The following is a 20,803-nucleotide window of genomic DNA, read 5'->3' as shown; positions in this document are numbered from 1 at the left end:
TTTATTAATGCTGTACTTTCGAACAATGACAGTTTTGGTGATTCTAACTGAGTAATTGTTTTTTGAACAAAACTAAAATTTGATTTTATAAATGAAAGTTCTTGTTGAAGCAAGTTACTCTGAAAAGTTTGTTTAGAATCCAAAAGAGATTGGGAACTTTCATCTGTTAACGTATCAATTATGTTCTTTATTTTAACAAAATGATCTGCATAAAAATTAGCTGCTTCTAACCATGTTCCCCATCGCGTTAAAATAGGTTGTGGTGGAAGAGGAATGTTAGGTAGCATTTCTGTATAAAGTTGAATTCTTATAGGAGATTTAAGAAATACTTTTTTGACACTGGATATCATGGTATTTACAAGAGGAAACTTTTTTCGTATTTCCTCTGCAACTCTGTTTAATCCATGCGCTACACAAGTAACATGTATTAAATCTGGGAAAAATATTTTTAAATTTTGTCCTGCTTTCACCATATAAGGAGCAGCATCCGATAAAATAAGCAGTAATTTATTAGAAGGAATAGTTGTCGGAAGAAAAAAAGTTGCTAATGTTTCTTGTATAAAACGCTAAATTGTTAAAGCTTTTGTTTTCTCAAGTTGCTGGCATGAAATAAGATGAGATTTTGGTAAGGTATCTTCTTTAAGAACACCAATCAATAAATGAGCAATATACTTTCCTGATGAATCAGTGGTTTCGTCTACAGATATGTAAAAATAATTATCTGCAATTTCTTCCTTAATATTAATTAACACCGACGAGTATAGCCCGTTCACATTATTTTTTCTTAGAGACCGATCACTTGGAACATTAAGTTTGCAATATTTTTTTAGAAACGAACTAAAATTTACATTTGCTAATTTTGAAAGCGGTATGTTTGCAGACACTAATGCGCGACACAAGCCTTCATTAAAAGTTTCTTGCTCATCTAATTTTTTTGAAGTAGATTGGAAACATTTAGCCATTGAAGTTTGATGTTTTCCTCCTATTTTTCCTTTTTTTGCAATGTGTGAAGCAGTTCTCACATGTTGGTCTATCTGAAATTTCTTCTCACATGCTATCTATAAATAAAAATAAAAACCTTTATTTTAACCCAACCTTTAAAATATAAAAATATACAAGGTGTTTTTGGTTAATCAAATAACTGGTTTGGAAAAAAAAAACATTCGCTAAGTGTTTTAAATGCAGTATTAATCCACAAATTAGTTTTTGTTACTAACCATTAGTACATCATATAACTTATTTTAAAATTCAACAAAAGTTTTTTTTTTGTTAATTCAATTACAATAAAAATAATTGTGTTTTAGAATAGCTGACTTCATAAAAAAAAGTAAAGGTGAAAAATTTTTCTAAATACACACCATGGACAATTTTTTCTCACTAAAGGAAGCTATTTTTCATTTAAAAACAACCTACGAGTACTAAATTTCAAGTAAATACGTTTATTGGTTTTAAAGTTATTGTTGTTATTAACTAAAAGAATTTAATTTTTTTTTATTTTAACACCCTGTATCTCGAAAAGTAAATAAGTTTGACCCCTCATTAACTATATCGTTTTGTTCAATTTTTCGAGAAGTATCTACAGTCAAACGTTGTAAGTGTCATTTGGAAACACCCTGTATGTATGAAATATTAGATATTTAATAGAAAATATTAGATACTTACAATTTTGCCACAGACTGAACAGTAGATTTTTCCCATATCCATAGACACCTCTTTATAAGGTTTAATCCAAGTTGAAGCACTGCTTGTTTTAGGCATTATAAAATCACAATCTTCCGTTTTGTTACGCACAACGAGTGTTTACGCTTTGAATATCAAAACAAAAATGATTTACAAATCTGAGCATCAAATTAGAAATGTTTAGGTACCTAATTCAATAAACTGGCAGATTTTGGAAAATCCCTAAATTAGGAACAAAACTATTAGCCGTTTACCTGCTGTTAAGATACAATAAATTGTAGATAGATTTGGGGATTAGATCATAAAATGCAAATGAGCGAACCCTTAGCGATTATCCAATAACTGAATGCCTCAGTGACCGAGACTTTCTAAGAATGTTGAGGGCTACTTAAATTGATCTTCTTTGAAATTGTAAATGTTTTGTACCTGTAGAGATTACGTACTTAGATCATTTCTTGATTAAAATGACTACAAAATTTTATACAAGAATTGAAATAAATTGGTGTGTTTAAAAATTTTCAAATACAGTATAAAAATCTGAACTTTTATGCACTTTATGCAAACTTTTATACAAATATGCCAAAATATGAAATATTTGCATAAAATATGCACAATATGCAAAATATGCAATATGCATATTTGCCGAAGTCTAGTTATGACTGTTTTTTATCAACAAAGCTACTTTTCATTTTTTAAATTATAAATTATTTAAATATTTTTTTTTTTTGCATAAATTGTATTTCTAATCTACATTTAATGTTCCTCCTTAAAATATGCCCAATATATAAGTGGCATCTCCAAAAATGCGTCTTCTCTATAAAATAGGCGTGGATTGAATTTTTTGCATCTGAGTGTATATACCTACACCTCCATTAGACTTGACCTTCATGCAAAATCCAGAAACCATCTTATATCCTTTAATTTAGACAGTGTAGCTCATCTGGTACAAGCCAGTGCTCATTGGGACACAAACAATCAATGTTCTTGCTTTAACTCCATATAAAAGTAGAATATATTTAGCATTTTGCAAAGACATATATTATTTTTGTATATCTAGTTCGTTAGTTATCGCTTAGGAGGCTTCACATTTTAAAAAGTTTGCTGTAGCGATGTCAATCCGAGATTTGATATCTAAATCCAGTATTCAGGTACTGTACCGAGCAATTGCGCAGGTTTTTGAATTTAGACAAAAGATTTGGTTTATTTCTTGATTTATATACATGTGTACTAGTTGATTGATATTCCGATCTGCCATTAATATCTTTGTTTTTGTGTTAATGATGTGAATTTTTAAGTCTAGGAGATCTCCTTTGGCTATTATTTTGTTACGTAAAGTAAACACCGCAAGCATTATCTGTAATTATAACTGTATCATATCTTAAATTATTTATCAATTTTTGATTGTCTTTTAAGCTATTTTCAGGGGATTCAATTTTTTATTTGGATGTTATCGAGTTGTAATCTCGCTATCTGATGTTTGTAGAGGTACTGAATGATTCTTACTGAATGTACTTAATTAGTCTAAAACTTGTCTTTCTAGAATGTTTAGCATCGTACTAGGTTTGACACAGTCAAATGCTTTGGCACATACTATGAAAAATAGATTTACCCCTTTTCGCTAGTCTGCACAGTCTTGTAACTGGACCGATAGCTCGAACAAGGCCACTCATTTCCAATCCTCAAAAATCATCTTAAATATTGCTCGCATCTTTTATGTAGAACTTTGAGAAACAACTTTAATATCTGACTCATTACGCTAATTTGTCGAATCTCATCTTTTTGCATCTGATATTTTAGGATTAGGGAGACATGTTGATTTGGGCCAACCTTGAGTAATACATTCACTACTATATATGGTGGTTAGTTTTCTTGGTTTATAAGTTTCATGAATTTTTGATAAATGTTTGGTAAATCGGGTCCAGTTATTTTATGGTTTTTGTTTCTTCAGACCCCTTTCTATTTCCGGAATTATACTTGACCCAGTTTCTATCTGATGTTGGCTACAAAAAGGAAGATCTTTGTCATCAAAAATATCTGAGATATAGTTTGTCGATACTTCTTGTATTTTCTGTGTATCCATCCTGTATTATATTTGCCAGTTTTCAAATTGTCGCCGTTGTTCCATTAAATCTAATATATCATCAGTCATGCATGCTTTTTTGGCATCTCTTGCTATATATGTAGTTTATTTAAATACTCTAGTGTCGAGAATTACTGTCACGACTATAACTTGTTAGCAAAGACATGTAGTGCCGGTATTTTGCTTTACTTCGTAACTAAGGCAATTTTCAGGCGTTTGTCAAGTATGATTAATATCGTGTAGTGTCAAATTATTGGCAATTCAGTTCTTCTTTGTAGGAGTAACCCGCTTAATTGATGCCATGTCACGGGCTCAAGCCCATCCTATATATTCAAGCTTAACCCTTTTGTGGAACGTATCTAATTATCATGCCATAGAATATGTCCGGAAACGAGTCTGTCGTGGGTACAAAATATTCGCTACCACAAATAATGAATGAAATTCTTTTCGTTTTCATTAATGTGTCCTCATGTGACGTTATTCAAGGCTGAATGACTTTGAATCATATCACTTTCTTTTTTGTGAATAAATTGTGGAAAATTGAATCACCGCTACATTTTATAGATCTCATATTACGAGGTTTGTTCTTTAAATTGTTATTAGTTAGAAACACATACGTTAACATTGCAACAAAAACTATATACCTAAAAAATTTATAGCAAAAATAAACAGATTAAATATATAACTAAATATTCAATGTCGATCAAACATTCGGAAACAGTTACTTACTTTCAAGAAGTACAGATGTGTCTATATGTTTACCTATGCGTTAAAAGCTTTCCAGAGCTTGTTTTTTATTTATGAAATTACTACTTGTTATATTGTGTTATGTTTTGCCTGAGACAAAACAAAAGAGACACTGCAGAATTTAAGGAACCTAATCGAGTAATAAGAAAACAGATAAAAGATGACGTTCAAAATATCAAGAAGATCGTATAGAACAAGTCATAGAGAAAAACCGAACACTCAAATGCACCAAACCGAAACTAGGAAATAAAAACATAATAACCATTAAAAATGAACAAGGACAACTAGAAAAAAGTAAATCTGATATAGCAAACTCAATTGAAAAGTTCTACGCTGATCTGTATTGTTCCTGAAACGATCCCCCTAACTCCTCAAACCAGAACTTGAAAAAGCAGATAACAAATGTCAACTCAGAAGTGATGCCCGAAATAAGCCACGAAGTAATAGAAAGAGCAGTGAAATAAAAAGGAATAAAGCTCCTGGAAGCGATGGAATCCTAGCAGAAATGCTGAAGGAAGGTGGAGAAGAAGCCATCACATATCTAAAAATACTATTTAATAAATGTCTATTCGAAGGCAACATACCCGAACAATGGAATACTGCTAAAACAATACTAATACACACCTAAAAAATTATCGACCAATTTCACTTCTTTCGCAACTTTACAAAACCTTTACAAACAGGTTAATAATTAAATTTGACGGATATCAACCAGTAGAACAAACCGGATTTAGAAAAGGGTACAACACCTGTGACCATCTATATACTTTGAAAATCCTAATAGAAAAGACTAACGAATACAATCTCCCATTATGTCTGGCTTTTATAGATTATGAAAAAGCTTTTGATAGCGTAGAACTGTGGGCAATAGAAGAAGCATTAGTCAACAACCGGATCGACTCCAGGTACAGAATATTAATACATAATATTTACGAACAAGTTGAAATGATAGTTACGTTGGGTAATGGAGTCGGAACAAGACCAGTAAAAATCAACCGAGGCGTAAGACAACGAGACACAATATCTCCAAAATTATGTACAGCTGCCCTAGAAGATATCTTTAAGTCAATAGACTGGGAAAATAAGGGAATCCCTATTAACGGAAAATACTTGAACCATCTTAGATACGCAGATGATGTAGTACTAATAGCCGACACGTGGAATGCACTGAATACGATGATTGAAGAGCTACACACAGAATCCCTAAAAAAGGACTGAAAATGAATTTCAGCAAAACTAAACTAATGTCAAACAAAGATGACAAACCTATGATAAACATCCAAGGGACAGAGATAGAACACGTAGATGAATATACATATCTGGGTCAAAATGTCAATGTACGCAAAGAAAATCAGACTACCGAAATAAGCAGACGTGTAAAAATGGGATGAGCAGCATTCGGAAGACTCTCATACGTACTTAAAAATAAAAATATACCTCAAAGACTGCGAACCAAAGTGTTTAATTCCTGTATCCTACCTGTACTTACATATGGAGCTCAAACCTGGACATTTATTAAAATAAACATGGAGATCAGAAAAACTCGAGAGAGCTATGGAACGACAGATGCTGGGTATCTCACTGAAAGACTATAAAACCAATGAAGACATTCGTAATAGAACAAAAGTAAAAGATGCTGTCGAACAGGCGCTAAACTGAAATGGAAATGGCCTGGACATAACGAACGTCTTAATGATGGCCGGTGGAATAAAGAAATCGGGAATTGGCGACCATATGAAGCCAAAAGACCACGAGGAAGAAGTAAAGACCACGTAAAAACTTGCGATTTTTACTTTACTAAGAATTTACAGAACGATCCTCGTAGAGATATTTATAAAATTCAGACTTTATTTGAATTGATAATTAGTATGACTTTAACTGGATGTAACATCTAATGAATAATGGAAATCGTGCTGTAATCTAAAGCGGTTGAATCTATTAGCAAATAATTTCCATTATGATAACATACAGAGATAATAGAATTTTTATAAAAATATATCGTAAAAAAGTCCTATTTTTTGCTTTTGTTCATCGATTGCCAGACGTAGATCTATTCTAATCTTATCAGTACTTATCTGCTTGTGTCTGTGTTTATCCTGTTTTTTTCCTGTTCTTAAAAAATAGTAAACACTAACGACTATCGAGGAATAAATTTATTGATTATAGCAGTGAAATTAACAATATGAATAATAATATAGTCGGTTCGCTATATTTACGCGGGTTTCAGATTAAAAATTTTATTGTAAGTACCCAGTTTTAATTACCTGCTCTTTGGGGAAATATCAACTGGTCAAATGAAATGAAAAATAATCCATACCTTTTTTTAATTAAATAATAATGGAAAATCTTTTATATAATTGACAGTATAATAAGGAGAATTACTTCATTAATGGAGTCTAATGTGGCTAATATAAACCTAATAATAATTGTATATTACACTTCACACAGAAAATATGGTCTATGTATATTTGTTCCATGGAGAGAATTTCTAATGAAAAATAAAAAAATTTAACTTGCCAACAAAAATGAAAATCAGTCATTATCATCAAAAATATCATAATCGTCATCATCATCACTGTCATCACCATTAATTGTTATTATGATTGGACTTATTTCGTTTATTTTATTTTCACGAGTCCACCAATCTTCTATTAGTTTCTCGCACTTGAATATACAGTTGCACCACACTTCTGGAGTTACAATTGAAAGTGCCTTTCGCCAAGTTTCCCGAACTGCGTCGTCGCTATAACCGTTAGGCCCAATATGGTTGTCATAATATTGTTTTGCTATTCCCCATATATATTCGATGGGATTAAACTGGCAATGATACGGTGGCAGACGTAAAACTTGATGACCGTAACTTTCAATAATCTGATCCACAACAAAGGTTTTTGGTTTTGCGTGGATATTTGCCAAGCGTAATAATAATAATTCTGATTTTAAAATATGTTGTGTAGATGGTATATGTTCCTTTGTCAACCATTCTTTAATTTTATTAACAGTCCAAGAATTCGTTGGACTTTTGTTTAATACTTCAGAATGGTAAGGTGCATTGTCTAAAATAATTACGCTGGGCTCACTTAAACCTGAGAGAAGTTTTTCATGTAACCATTTTACAAACATTTCTGTGTTCATATTATCGTGATAGTCACTTGATTTTGATTTAGATGAAAATATTAAATCAGCACCTTCTATAAAACCCGATTTCCCTCCTACATGTAAAATTATGTGTCGCTTCCCTTCTCCATCAGTATGTTTGATAGACTTTACGTTATCATCTTGCCATATTCTCTTGGTTGCACCCCTAGAAAATATCCATGTTTCGTCTAAATATATAAAATTTTCCCTTTTTTCTTTTAATTTAGAATATTTTCTTAGAAAGTTAATTCTTTTATGCACAACAGAACTTCTTTCACAAAGGGCTTTTCTGTTATCCTCCTTTTGAAATTTGAAACCCAAATTATGTATCACTTGCCATAGACTTGTTCTGCCAATTTCGTCAAATTTTCTAACTTTTAATTCCGAGAGAATTGTATTTAAGGTCACATGTTCCTTGTTGGCTCGCATTCGATAAATGGTATCACGAATTTCAATTTTTTTTTCCATCTGGAATATCTTTCGTTTTCAATGATAGGCGAGTTTTTCGGTGATCTTCTTTCGGCCGTTCATTATTGCGATTTTGTAATACTCTTCTTAGTTTGGTTTCACTAATTCCTAGAGCATCACATACGCGTTGTTGAACAGACATTACCGATTTTAAAGGACCGCCATTTTCTTTTTCATCCGAAAAATACTTATGTACACTACAAATTAGACTATCTACATCTAACACACGTCTAGGCATTTTTAAATATTTCCACCAAACATACAATGTCAACACTGGCAAAGAATCAATTCAACTGCAATATTGTAACAAATTTATACCTACCCTAATGTTATTTTAATGTATTTTAAAATATGATCATTAATGCAGTTTTTACCTAATTTTCTGGGAAGTCGTTTACTGCAACTGGTTATCAATGAGTCATTAGCATAATTTTGTTAATCCGAAACCCGCGTAAATATAGCGAACCGACTATATAAATAAATGAACGAATTACCTGTAAAAAATGTTCCGGAACGCAAGATCTTATGCAAATATGGAATTGTCGTACCGAAGCAGATCAAAGAAAAGTATTTGTAGTACAATAAATCGGCATATATACAGTACATTCAACTAACTTACATCTCTAAACGATTAATGGAATTCACAGAAAACTTTTCGTTATAGTAAAAGGCACGGTAAACTGCACTGGAGTTCTCCATAATATTTTTAATTACTTACTTTGTTTAAAATATTTTTGCCTGTATTATCAGTTAAGAGTTAATTTGTATAAAATTAGGAGCAAAAATTCAAATGTAATTTTAAATAGTATTGTTTATTTGGCTAATAATGAATGTATAAATATAATGGTTGACCTGTTGTACCGTTATTTTGTAAATAACATTATAATAGTGTACTTACTGATTATTTAAATTTATAAATCATCATCATTGTCGCTAAATTCACTACCTCTATCATTATGTAAATATATAATCCCTGGATTAATTTCACTAATTTTATTTTCCCGGATCCACCACTCTTCTATTAATTTTTCACATTTATTTACAGTTTTGGCCCATATTTCTGGAGTTGCAGTTTTAAGAGCTTCTTGTCGCATTTCCCTAATTGCATCGTCACTGTATCCACTGCATCCAGCGTGATTATCATAATACGTTTTACATATACCCCAGATGTGTTCGATGGGATTAAACTGGCAGTGATACGGCGGTAACCGTAGTACTTGATGTCCATAACTTGATACAATTTGGTCAACCATATAATCTGTTGGTTTTCATTACGTTTCGAAATTTCCAGTAACTCTGATTTGAAGGCGTATTCTGGAAAATTGAAAATTATTTTTAACTAACCAATTTTTTATGCTCGGTACGTTTCACGACTGTTTTGGTTGTTTTTCCAAAATATCTGAATGATGAGGGGCATTATCTAAAACTATAACTGATGGTTCACTCAGGCTAGATAACAGATTCTCGAGCCATTTAACAAACATATCTGCATTCATGTTTTCATGGTACTCAGCAGATTTTGATTTTGAAGAAAAAATCAAATCTGCGTTTTCTATAAAGCCTTGTTTCCCTCCTGCATGAAGAATGATGTGTCTTTTTCCTTCGCTATCTGTGTTTTCTATTGATTTTATGCTGTCGTCTTGTCAAATTCGTTTAATTCCACCCTTTGCAAATATCCATGTCTCATCTAAGTATACGAATGTTGCATTTTCAGATTTAGGTCTAGTATATTCTCTCAAAAATTTAATTCTTTTGTGAACCACACTACTCCTTTCGCATAAAAGTAACCTATTATTTTCTTTTTTAAATTTAAATCCTAAATCTCTTAACACTTTTCAAAGACTAGTCCTTTTAATTTAGAAACTTGTCTTTCTCTTATTTTGGCCAGTAAAGTATCTAAACTGACATGTTGATTATTTTCACGCATTCGATACAAAATATTGCGAATTTCAAAATTTTCTCCATTAGGTAAGTCAATGCTCCTAGAATGTTTACGAGTTGTTTTCTTGTCTTCGTGATACTCAATCACAGTAAGATCTTATTGAGAATCTCTGAAAATCTTCATTACAGTTTTTAGCTTATTTTCACTTATCCCGAGTGCGTCATAAACGCGTTGATTTATACATAATAATGACTTTAAAGGTCCACCATTGTCTCTTTCCATGGTAATGTATTTATGCACATTTGCAATTAATTCATCAATATCCAACTCACGTCTAGGCATGATGGTCACTTGAAACTACACGTTTGAATTACAATATACTGAGTTGAGATCAATATGACAGAAACTTTCTAACTGTTGTGCTTAGAAAAAAAAAAGTTTAGAAACGGTTGGAAACCGTACATAAACAAATTAAATGTTTCCCACAATTATTTTATTTTTAGTACAAGTACTTTCATTTGAAAATAAAAAGTTAAAAAAAAATAAAAAAGAAAATATATTTAACAAAACCCTAATTTTAACCCGTAATCGCAGACGTCTCAAAAACGGTACACTCTAAAGACATATGGTCAATCTAACCACCACTATTTACATTGACAAAACGTTCTAATTTACTCCGAAGTATTTTTTAACAAAAATTAAAAGTGATTTAAGTGAAAAGTGATTAAAAGTGAAAATATTTTAGTACCTTGTATATCTACTTTGAATATAAATTATCGTTAGCACGGTAGTATTTGTTTCAGAAAAAAATTATTAAACAAGTAGGTGAAAGAAATTTACGTTAAATAACATTATACAAGAATACTATTTATTCAAAAAATTGTAACAAAATATGCAAAACTATAAACAACTGGTTAATGACACATTATATTTATTTTATACCTAAAATTTAGCAAAGTGTTGAAACATTATGGAGAACACCAGTGCAGTTTACCGTACCTTTTACTACAACGATAGGTTGTAGTTGTTTAGAGGTTGGTTAAATGTACTGTAAAGCATGTAATGTGTCTGAAAATCTTAAAACATATTTGATCCTATAATAATTAGAGATGCTATACACACATATATTATAACCGTCTACGAAAAAAGCATTAGACGATGAGCTCATTTTGGGTGTAAATGGACCTTATTTAGATCAGACATTTCCCGAGGATGAGTTGGTAGATTAGGTAGAGGGATTAAGGCAAAGAATTATCGATGAATCCGTATTAATTTCTAGGGAAACATGAAGAAATGTAATAGACGCATTCTACCATCGTTTAAGATACTAACAACGGAGAACATTTGGCTATGTAGACATTAATTTAGCAATGTAGTAAACTTTTAATTATTATGTTCAAATTTAGTTGTGCTTAGTTTGAATCAAGAAAATTACAGTCAATTTATACCGACATTTAGGCGTTTCTAGGCTTTTCCAGGCTTAAACGAGATAATTAGACTTTTCCAGACTTTTGGCACACTCTGTATAAACATTTAGTATTTCGAAATTATATTTTATTCTGTAGTCTTACCTCGAATTGTAAACATCATTCCATAATTAAATTAGGAAGAAAATGTACAACGACTGTACGCTATTAAGGATTATTAAAATGTAAATTAAAATGGTGCGGATGTATTTTAGGAAACATAATTTAATCAAATCTAAATTGATAACAATGAAATGTATGGTGTAGAAGTGATACGCCGCAATGCCGTGACCCAATGTCTAGTCTTCGGGTCAAATCTCTTAACCAGATGGCTGTCCTGGTTTTACACGCAGAAAAAAATATGATACGAATCCTAAGTAATATTCATTGCATAAAAAACTGTATAGTTTTCGGGGAATACTTTAGTTTCAATATTATTCGACTATATGTTTTACCTGGATGTCAATTTCATGCAATTTATAACTTTTTAATCGAACCCTTTCTGAAATTGGTATTAGATACGAAACTGAGAATCAACCAAGCAATTGTTTGGGCCAACGCTCTACTACTCAAAAGCTCACTGTGAATTTTGCCGACCTTGAAAGAAACTTGGATCGCATTAATAGGGAGCAAATGTTGAATGCAGCGGAAGAAACCTACGTTGAGTTGAAAAAGAGTGCAGAAGCAGTAGGGCTAGCAATAAATACAAACTCATACAAACCAGATCAAATAGACCAGCGCAACAACACTTTATTGACGATATAGAACATGTGAATAGATTCACGTACCTAGGAATGGATCTGGTCGCAAGCAATGAAGAAGAACCGGAAATAAATAGAAGGCTTATACTGGCAAATAAAGCCTATTTCGCGATGGGCCACATATTCAAATCGCGAGACGTACACCGGAAAAAAAAACTCCGGGTCTATAAAACAATAATCAGGCCCATAGTAAGTTATGGTTGTGAAACATGGGTGATGACACAGAAATCTGCCAATGCATTAGATGAGTTTGATAGAAAAATATTACGTAGGATACTGGGCCCAATAAGTGAAAACAACAGCTGGCGAATTAGGTATAATAGAGAAATATACGAGCAATATAGCGAACCAACTCTAGCACAATACACTAAACTGCAGAGATTACGGTGGGCAGGGCACGTGGTCCGCATGCATGAGAATAGAATCCCCAGAAAATTACTAAATGCAAGAATGCAGGGAAAAAGACCTGTTGGAAGACCTAAAAAGAGAAGGGAAGACTAAGTCGATGAGGATGCCACGAACTTCCTGGGAACGCGTTCATGGAAAAGAACAGCGGTAAATCGAAATGATTGGAGAAGCTTGTTGAAGAAGGCCAAGGCCCGATTTGGACTGTAGTGGCATTGGATGGATGGAAATGTTGAAGATATTAAGGTTACACGGACTAGCGGCAAAATTTTTTAATTTGGTTAAACTATTTTATGAATGGTATAGACTCAGACTGAAACACGTAAGATATATCATCAAGTAATTGCAGTAGAAAACAGTAAAACAGGATTGTGTTTTGTCTTCTACACTGTTTCCAGTCTATTGATCTTAGAAAGGTAATTGATACTCAGAAAAATATTATTTATAACTTTGATTACCGTGCCCAAATTAGGTGTGGGTAGCTTCCATTACTATTTGCCGATATTTTTCTCGATCTTACGCGGCATGTAACAATTTATCTGTTGATAAGCCAGTCCATTGAAGAACGTTCGGAGCCATGAATATTTCTTCCTATTCCTACAAACTCCTCTTTTTCACTCGATCTTTCCATTGAGAATTAAGTGCAGTATCCAGTGTCTGCTTTTTTCTCATTATATGCCCCAGATATTCGAGTTTTCTCTTTTTTATTATCTTCGTCAAGTCACTTTCGCCTTGACCTATTTTGTTTAAGATGCGTTGAAACTATGATATTTTGAGCATTCTACGATATAACCACATCTGGAAGGCTTCTAATTTGTTCCTCATATTAACCTGCATGATCCAGGTTTCACAGTCGTATAGTAATACAGGATACACATAATATTTTAAGAACTTGATTCTTAGTTGTAAGTTAAGCTGAGAATTGCACAGTATAGATCTAAGTTTCGTAAATGCTCCTCTTGCAATTTCTATATTTCTTTATCAGGATTTAGTGTGTCGTTTATCTACGTATTTAAAATGGTTAACTTTTGTAATTGATTCATTGTTGATAATTAGTTGCAAAGGGCCAACGTCTTGTTTATTAACCATAAGTAACTTTGTCTTTGACGTATTTGTGCCAAGTCCGTTATTGTAGCATTCCCTAGTAACTTGATCTATAAGGAATTGAAGATCTTCGATACTTTCAGCCATGATCGCTGTGTCATCTGAATATCTGATGTTGTTAACAGTCTCTTCCCCTATTCGAACTCCGCAATTGCCCTTCCAAGGCTTCTCTAAATATTATTTCCGAATACACGTTGTACAAAGTTTGGGATAACACACAACCTTGTCTGACACCTCTTTGATTGAAAATTGTATCTGTTTCTTTGCCGTCTACCACAATAGAAGCTTCTTGATTGTAATATAGATGTTGTAAAAGTCTCAGATCTCTATCATCTATTCCAATCATTTCTAGATACTCAAACAGCCTATAATGTTGAACCTTATAAAACGCCTTTTCAAAATCTATGAAGCACGCGTAAATTGGTTTCTGTACTTCCCTTTATCTTTGAAGTAATGTTAGCATTGAGAACAAAGCTTCGTTTATTCCCAATCCTTCTCTAAAACCGAATTGTTTGTTTTCCATTGTTTCTTCGCATTTTTTCTTAATTCTAGTAAGAATTATCTTTGGAAATAGTTTCAGAGAGTAACCCATAAGACTAATAAAATTAATCTAAAGTCTTTACATGATGATGTATTAAGTTTTTTTGGGAGTGGAATAAATGTAGACTCCAACCATATTTGTGGCATTATTCCAGTTTGGTGTAGTTTGTTAGTTCTGAGACATTGTCGTCATCTAGAAGTTTGAGCCAGTCTGATGGTATTTGGTCAGGGCCTGGAGATTTCCCATTTTTGCTTTGTTTGATGGCTTTCTCTATTCCTATACTTTGCGGTGTTAAGTGGTAGCCTCGTGTCCAGGAAGAGCTTCTTTATGTAATTAGTCCATTCTTCCATTTTTTTCGTTTAAGTCGAGAATTATTTCATCTTTGGAGTTTCACATGAAGTGAGAACTTCTTTTACTCTGAGTGTAGGTCATTTCTTAAAGGTTTTTGTGTATATTAAACTCGTCATGATTTCTTTGTATTTCACGACACTTTTGTTCCATTCAGGCCTCTTTTGCTCACTTAACTTCGTATCTTATTTGTCGATATATTTCTCTATATCGAGTCTTGTCTTTATTTTTCCACTTGCTTCTTTGTTGAATAAGGTTTTTTTTATTATTTTTTTTTTTCGGTCATCCAATCTTTATTGGGTCTTCTTTATTGGGTCTTTTTCTGGTTTCAAAACTTCGTTTACTATAGTTACCATAAATTTGAAACCTGGACAACCCATTTGCAAACTACGTCTGCCTGCTAAATGAACACAGGAATCGACATGAAAACACAACTTGACAGGCTGACACTATGGTCATTGTCTATGGTGTTACCTAGTTACAATAATTGGTATATGAATAAACGCAAAGAAAACCACAATCCGAAAAAGCATAAAAAAGGTAAATGGAAAGGAAATAAATGAATGAAACAAATTTACAGAGTTGGAATCATTTATGAAAAACGGAAGGATATAGAGAATTTTGTGGAAACAACAAAACTTACATGTTTTATTAGCTCGGTTAAAACCGTATTACTTTGTGGAAACATGATGAAATTATTAGAGGACAACTACAAACATGTGAATAAATTTCTACAAAAAGTTTTGAAGCCATACTGGGCAAATATAATAACCATTACAGAATTACGGAGAGGAACAAAAAATAATATAGAGAGGCTAGATAGCGAGATAGACTCGAATATCAACTTAAGGGGAAAAGAAAGAGTGTCAATAGTTGGGAAAGAACCATAATATAAGCAGGAAAAAATCGGATTAAGATATTAAAACATAGCAAGAAATAGAGAAGAATAGAACGAATTTATAAAGAGATTATCCAGGGAATATAGGAGTTGGCCTACTGCAATGGTTTGGTCACGTCAGACATAAAATGGGAACTAGGTGGGACGAAGGATAGAGCTGTTAAAAGTTAAGGAAACAAGAGGTAGAGGAAAACTGAGGAGAAGATAGAACAACTGTGTGACAGAGGACTTAAGAGAGAACGGTTTAGGTGAAGAAGAACTGATGGACAGAAATGACTCAACAAGAAGGGATGGCGCTAGAAAGAGAAGGAGAGGATTGATCCTTTCTATTACGCTTATTTTTCTTATATTCTGGTTTCTTTTTATGTTCTATGAAATTTTCCTATATTTTCTTGTTTATTAATATTTTGTTGTTTCGTTCAGGTTATTGAATTATTATTTTAAATGAATTTATCCTTAATAACTATTTACACGTTTAGCCAATATTTACGTTCTTCATGAAAAATACAAAAAATACGTTTTTCTAATATCTAATAAAACATTATTTCTAACCCTCTATTGTGGTTTTAAATTTTGTTAACCTAAGATTTGAGTAAAAATACAAATTACTTAATCGTACTTATATTTTTTAGATTTCTAGATACTACGGCAGTATTAATGCACAGTTCAAGAACAGAAGATCTCAGCGAATTTTTAACGGCAGTATACAATGCAAAGATCGCGGAACCCGGCCGAAAATTTGTAGTTACGTTTAATAGGGGAGATAGTGTAAGTACAATAAGTTTTATTACGTTAGTTAGGAAATTTGATTTAATATTGTAAGTGTACAGAAAACGTGAAAATTTTACATATTATGGGGTCAACAATGTCAGCAAGGTAAAAATATGATACAGATTGCGAATAAATCATATAACTGGCTAATTAAACATCTAATATGTGATATCGATACAAGAAAAACGAAATGCTAAATATATAAAACCTCAACAAGACTAGTTCTTGTATATTATAGAAACTAGTGTTACCTTTAAGAGCGTAGGCGCAAAATTTCGGGCCAATTCTTTTTAAATGCAATCATTTTTTTCGAATCCTGAGAAAACTAACAAATATTTTTGAAAAATTTAAACGCAGAATGAAAGATTACATTATTACTCAGGGCCGAAAGTCCCTTAGAATAAACAAAAAGTTTTTTTGAATGAGATATTTGAAATTAAAAATCACACTAAATTTTTTCTTTTTTGTAACTTATTAAAATAAACATTATTGAAGTTTTCAGGGACTTTCGGTCCTCAGTAATAATGTATTCTTTTATTCTGCGTTTAAATTTTTCAAAAATACTTATTAGTTTTTTAGGATTCGAAAAAAATGAATGCATTTAAAAAGGATTGGCCCGAAATTTTGCGCCTACGCTCTTAAACGAAAAATCCTCAGCAGTGAAAAAATATAATTTATGGCGTAGACGACATAATTTTGAATTATACACAAAATACAAAGAATCTGACCTCATAGCATTTATAAAGATTGGACTTTTACGATGAAGCTCAAATATTTACAAACAACTTTCTGAATATTCGAATCGTCGTTGATTGACATTGAGCAAACACAATACTCACTTTGAAATAGACATATGTTCATGCGAAATGGTGAATAAATTGCCTTGTGATATCTTTTTTATTTCTGAATTTACGATCGACAAAAACGATTTTGTGGACTTTTATATTTTCTGGAACAACTACTGGCCGAACTAGTCGGAATGAAAAAAATAACACAAACAGAATAAAAGTAAGGTAAAAATCGATAAAGAATTTGAAGGATGTCGATGGCCCATTATAATTCCAGATAATTGTTTTTGAAAAATTAAAAATATCCAAACAGAAGAGAAGGATAAATGAGATATGAATGATAATTCGTCATCGGTGTCCCGGGTGCTAGTTAAGCATTTACCTTCCTAAGCTTAGTTCTTCATTCGGTACTGTTCTTTGCAATTTTGTGCTAGTTTGTGACAACTATTTATCTGGCATACGTATCCACACCATTCTTCTATCTCAACTTTGTTATACTTCGTCGTCAAGTTCACTCGGTATTGGCTAATAAGTAGTCTACTTCGCTAAAGTACGTCTTGCAATATAGCTTTCATTTTCTCTCCAGATATCCTGTCCACTGTAAAATTCTAATTTTTATAATAATAATAATATGTTTTCAGCTGTATTAGAAAGCACATGTATCTCAGATCCGTATATTAAGACTGGGAGTATTATTAACTGGGAGATTACGTCACGGGAAATGTTTCCAAGAAGAAGGTTTTGGGTGTAATTTATAGCAGAAGTTGGGTACTTTTGAAAAGCCTAAAAGCCTACCTACTAGTGTAATCAAAAACGATCAGTTTTAAACTCACTCGAATCCCGAATTAAAAGATATCGAATTTTTACCGTCGAGATGATACAAATTTTATTGAACAAAATCGATGATCGCTGCAAGCGTTGTTTCTGAGAGAACGGTTCATTCTACACAAAAAATACTAATAAATTTTTTTGTTTAAACATATCTTAGCTACATTTTCTATTTCAAACATTTTTTTCTACGGCGTACAGATTCTTGATAAATCGATTTGTTTTCGTTTTACCCCCTCTACGAGGGGGGTTTTAGGAAAAAGCTCGGGGATAAAGGTGGTAAAGTTTTTTTGCATCTTTTTGGCGTCCTACAATTGATATTCTCTGCAAAATTGAGCTTGTTCGTATGATTTTTAGAGATTCAGTAACATTTTCGTCCCTAACGACTGGAGTATGAGTGTTTGTTTTTTATTTATTAAAACAAGAATAAGTAAAGAATAAAAATAGTAAGAATAATATAAATAATAATTTTTAGACTTTCACCGTTGATGTTCCAAGGCCGTTTCAGTTGCCCAGTATACCCGAAAATGTAAGTATGTGTACAAATTATGTTTTGCTAAACTATCAAAATCTCTAATCACTTTTCACTTTGAATGTATTTTCACGTAGTAATATATTTAAATAATTATATATGTAATTAACTTTTTGGTCACTTATCACAGTAGAGAGAATAATGGTTATGAAAAATAACAACGTTGCCGTCTAGATAATAGACTATAACTCCTGGGCATATTTATCCGCATAAGTTGTCACAGCCTGGCCACTTTTTTCATGTTCTTTACTAAAATTCTCTATATGTATGTGTTAATTCATATAATGACATTTTTCATATTGAAAAAGGGCTTTATAGGTTGTGTTTATTTTTGATACACGCAGTTCACCTAGACGACTTTTCATAATATCATTACTACTCATTACCCATAGCCTACATGTATTGGAATTGATACACATTATTTATGAAACTTTATGTACAACTAATGTTGCACTGTTTGGAATTCGCAACTGTTTATGTGCGCGACCAAAGGATTTTGCCACTGTGCTGTAACATATAACACATCGTCCTCTTTTGTTATATTATTCCAGTCTTTGGTGTGTTTGTTGAGGGTTTGTAACATTATTGTCTTTGTAAATGGCAGTCACTAATTGTTGCGAAATTCTGTTACATCCATTTTTTTGTTCAAAGTTTTGTTGTACTGAATTAAAGCATTCACTACGGTCGCATTTGTCAATAGATATATTTCCACTTTCCTATACCATTTTATAGGGGTTACTGTAGAAAGCTTTTTGATCAGAGACGTCAATGTAATATTTAACAGAATTATCTTCTACGGTTTTCTTTTTATTTCTGATTTTGTACGAACGTCGACCATTTCTGGACAAGATTTTAGAGTCAAAAATGTTACCTGTCTTTTATCGATCCATTTTTCTACAATAACTTTTGCGTTGCTCTGTAACGCCATCATATTTCCTTTATTTTGCTTTACTTCAAACCCAGACGTATGTATTTCCCATTTTTACGAAGTGTTCCAATTAGATGAGTATTTTTATCATTTATTTCTTGTGTAAAACTGACACTAGTGTAAAAATTGTCCGTAACCAAAGTTCTTCCTGAGTGTAGAAAAGGTTGCATTAATTCCATGACCACTAGAAATGCTAGTGATGCTTTTCCGCACAGTTTGAAAACTTGTGCGCCATATTTGTTACGTTTGACAGATATGTACTGTAAAAATGACAAACTTCATCTAAATGGAATCATCGATTCATCAATGCAAACGTATTGCCCTAGTACCAAAGCAGATTGAAAACTACTATTGAATGCCTGCAACAATGGTTCAACTTTAAACAATCTGCTTCCTTCAGGACAAGCTTCATTATCTGAAAAATGGAAGCAAGCAATGAGAGCATCAAATCTACACCTCGATATGTTTATCGTCTTGTATATTGAGCAATGATGGATAAAATTAGTGCCCCAGTAATCAACCCATCAGTGTCCCAATAATCAATCAAGCCCATCCATATCAAAATTCACAAAATTTTTAATATTTCTTCTTCTTAGTATCATTCCAGTTAGTAAGATATGGATTTCTCTTAACGTTTTCACGATTTGTAGCATCAATAATTTTTTGTTCGGCATATCGATTTGTTACCTGCACTAAAAAAATTAAACGTATCTCGTCTGTTATGAGCATTCTATAAAATGTAAAACGTGTATCGTTTTTCCCTACTTTCTATAACTGCACTAAAAGAAGAATTTTCGTGTATAGCATCAAATGTATTCAAATTTCCTTAACATTATTCCATATAACAATTATAGCTAAGATTTTCAGCAATATGCTCAAGTTTTTGTAAAGAAAAATATCTCGTGTTATTTCTAGACATTGTACATAAACAAACGCGACTACAATGAAGGTCTAACAGTAACTGATAAACTGGTATGGCACTTGACGATTTCGTGTCTCTAGATTTTATCTAGTCCGACTGAAAGAATATCCATCAAACGTGGAGTACGGCAGGGTTGTGTTTTGTCACCCACTCTTTTTAATCTGTACTCTGAATAAATCTTTAGGGAGGCTTTGGATGACAGACAAGAGGGAGTAAGACTAGGTGGAGAAGTAATCAACAATATTAGATACGCTGACGATACAGCCATTCTTGCAGAAAATTTATAAGATCTCCAAACATTACTAAATCTAGTCAGTGAAGCAAGTTATCGGAGAGGCCTAAAAATCAACATTTCAAAGACAAAGTGGATGGCAGTTGGAAAGATCAATATAGATCAAGGTCTGATTTCTCTTAATGGAGAGGAGATCGAAAGGGTAAATCATTTCAAATACCTTGGCAGCTGGTTAAATGTAAATTGTGACTCTGATGAAGAGATAATAACTGGGATCGAAATAT

The 20,803-nt window shown here is 32.4% G+C and overlaps 1 protein-coding gene across 4 annotated transcripts in view; it reads left to right on the top strand.

Moving 5' to 3' along the window:
- Positions 1 to 20,803, top strand: part of LOC140437460 (DENN domain-containing protein 1B) — a 118,059-nt gene that overhangs the window by 40,921 nt on the left and 56,335 nt on the right. For all 4 annotated transcript variants that reach the window (XM_072527003.1, XM_072527002.1, XM_072527001.1 and 1 more), the window contains exons 4-5: positions 16,151 to 16,286; positions 18,381 to 18,434. In XM_072527003.1, coding sequence (XP_072383104.1) covers positions 16,151 to 16,286; positions 18,381 to 18,434 — 190 coding nt within the window. The remainder of the gene's footprint in view (positions 1 to 16,150; positions 16,287 to 18,380; positions 18,435 to 20,803) is intronic.

Source organism: Diabrotica undecimpunctata, chromosome 3 (assembly GCF_040954645.1).
Source record: "Diabrotica undecimpunctata isolate CICGRU chromosome 3, icDiaUnde3, whole genome shotgun sequence".
Taxonomy (NCBI): Eukaryota; Metazoa; Arthropoda; class Insecta; order Coleoptera; family Chrysomelidae; genus Diabrotica; species Diabrotica undecimpunctata.
This window is presented reverse-complemented; position numbering and strand designations above follow the sequence as displayed.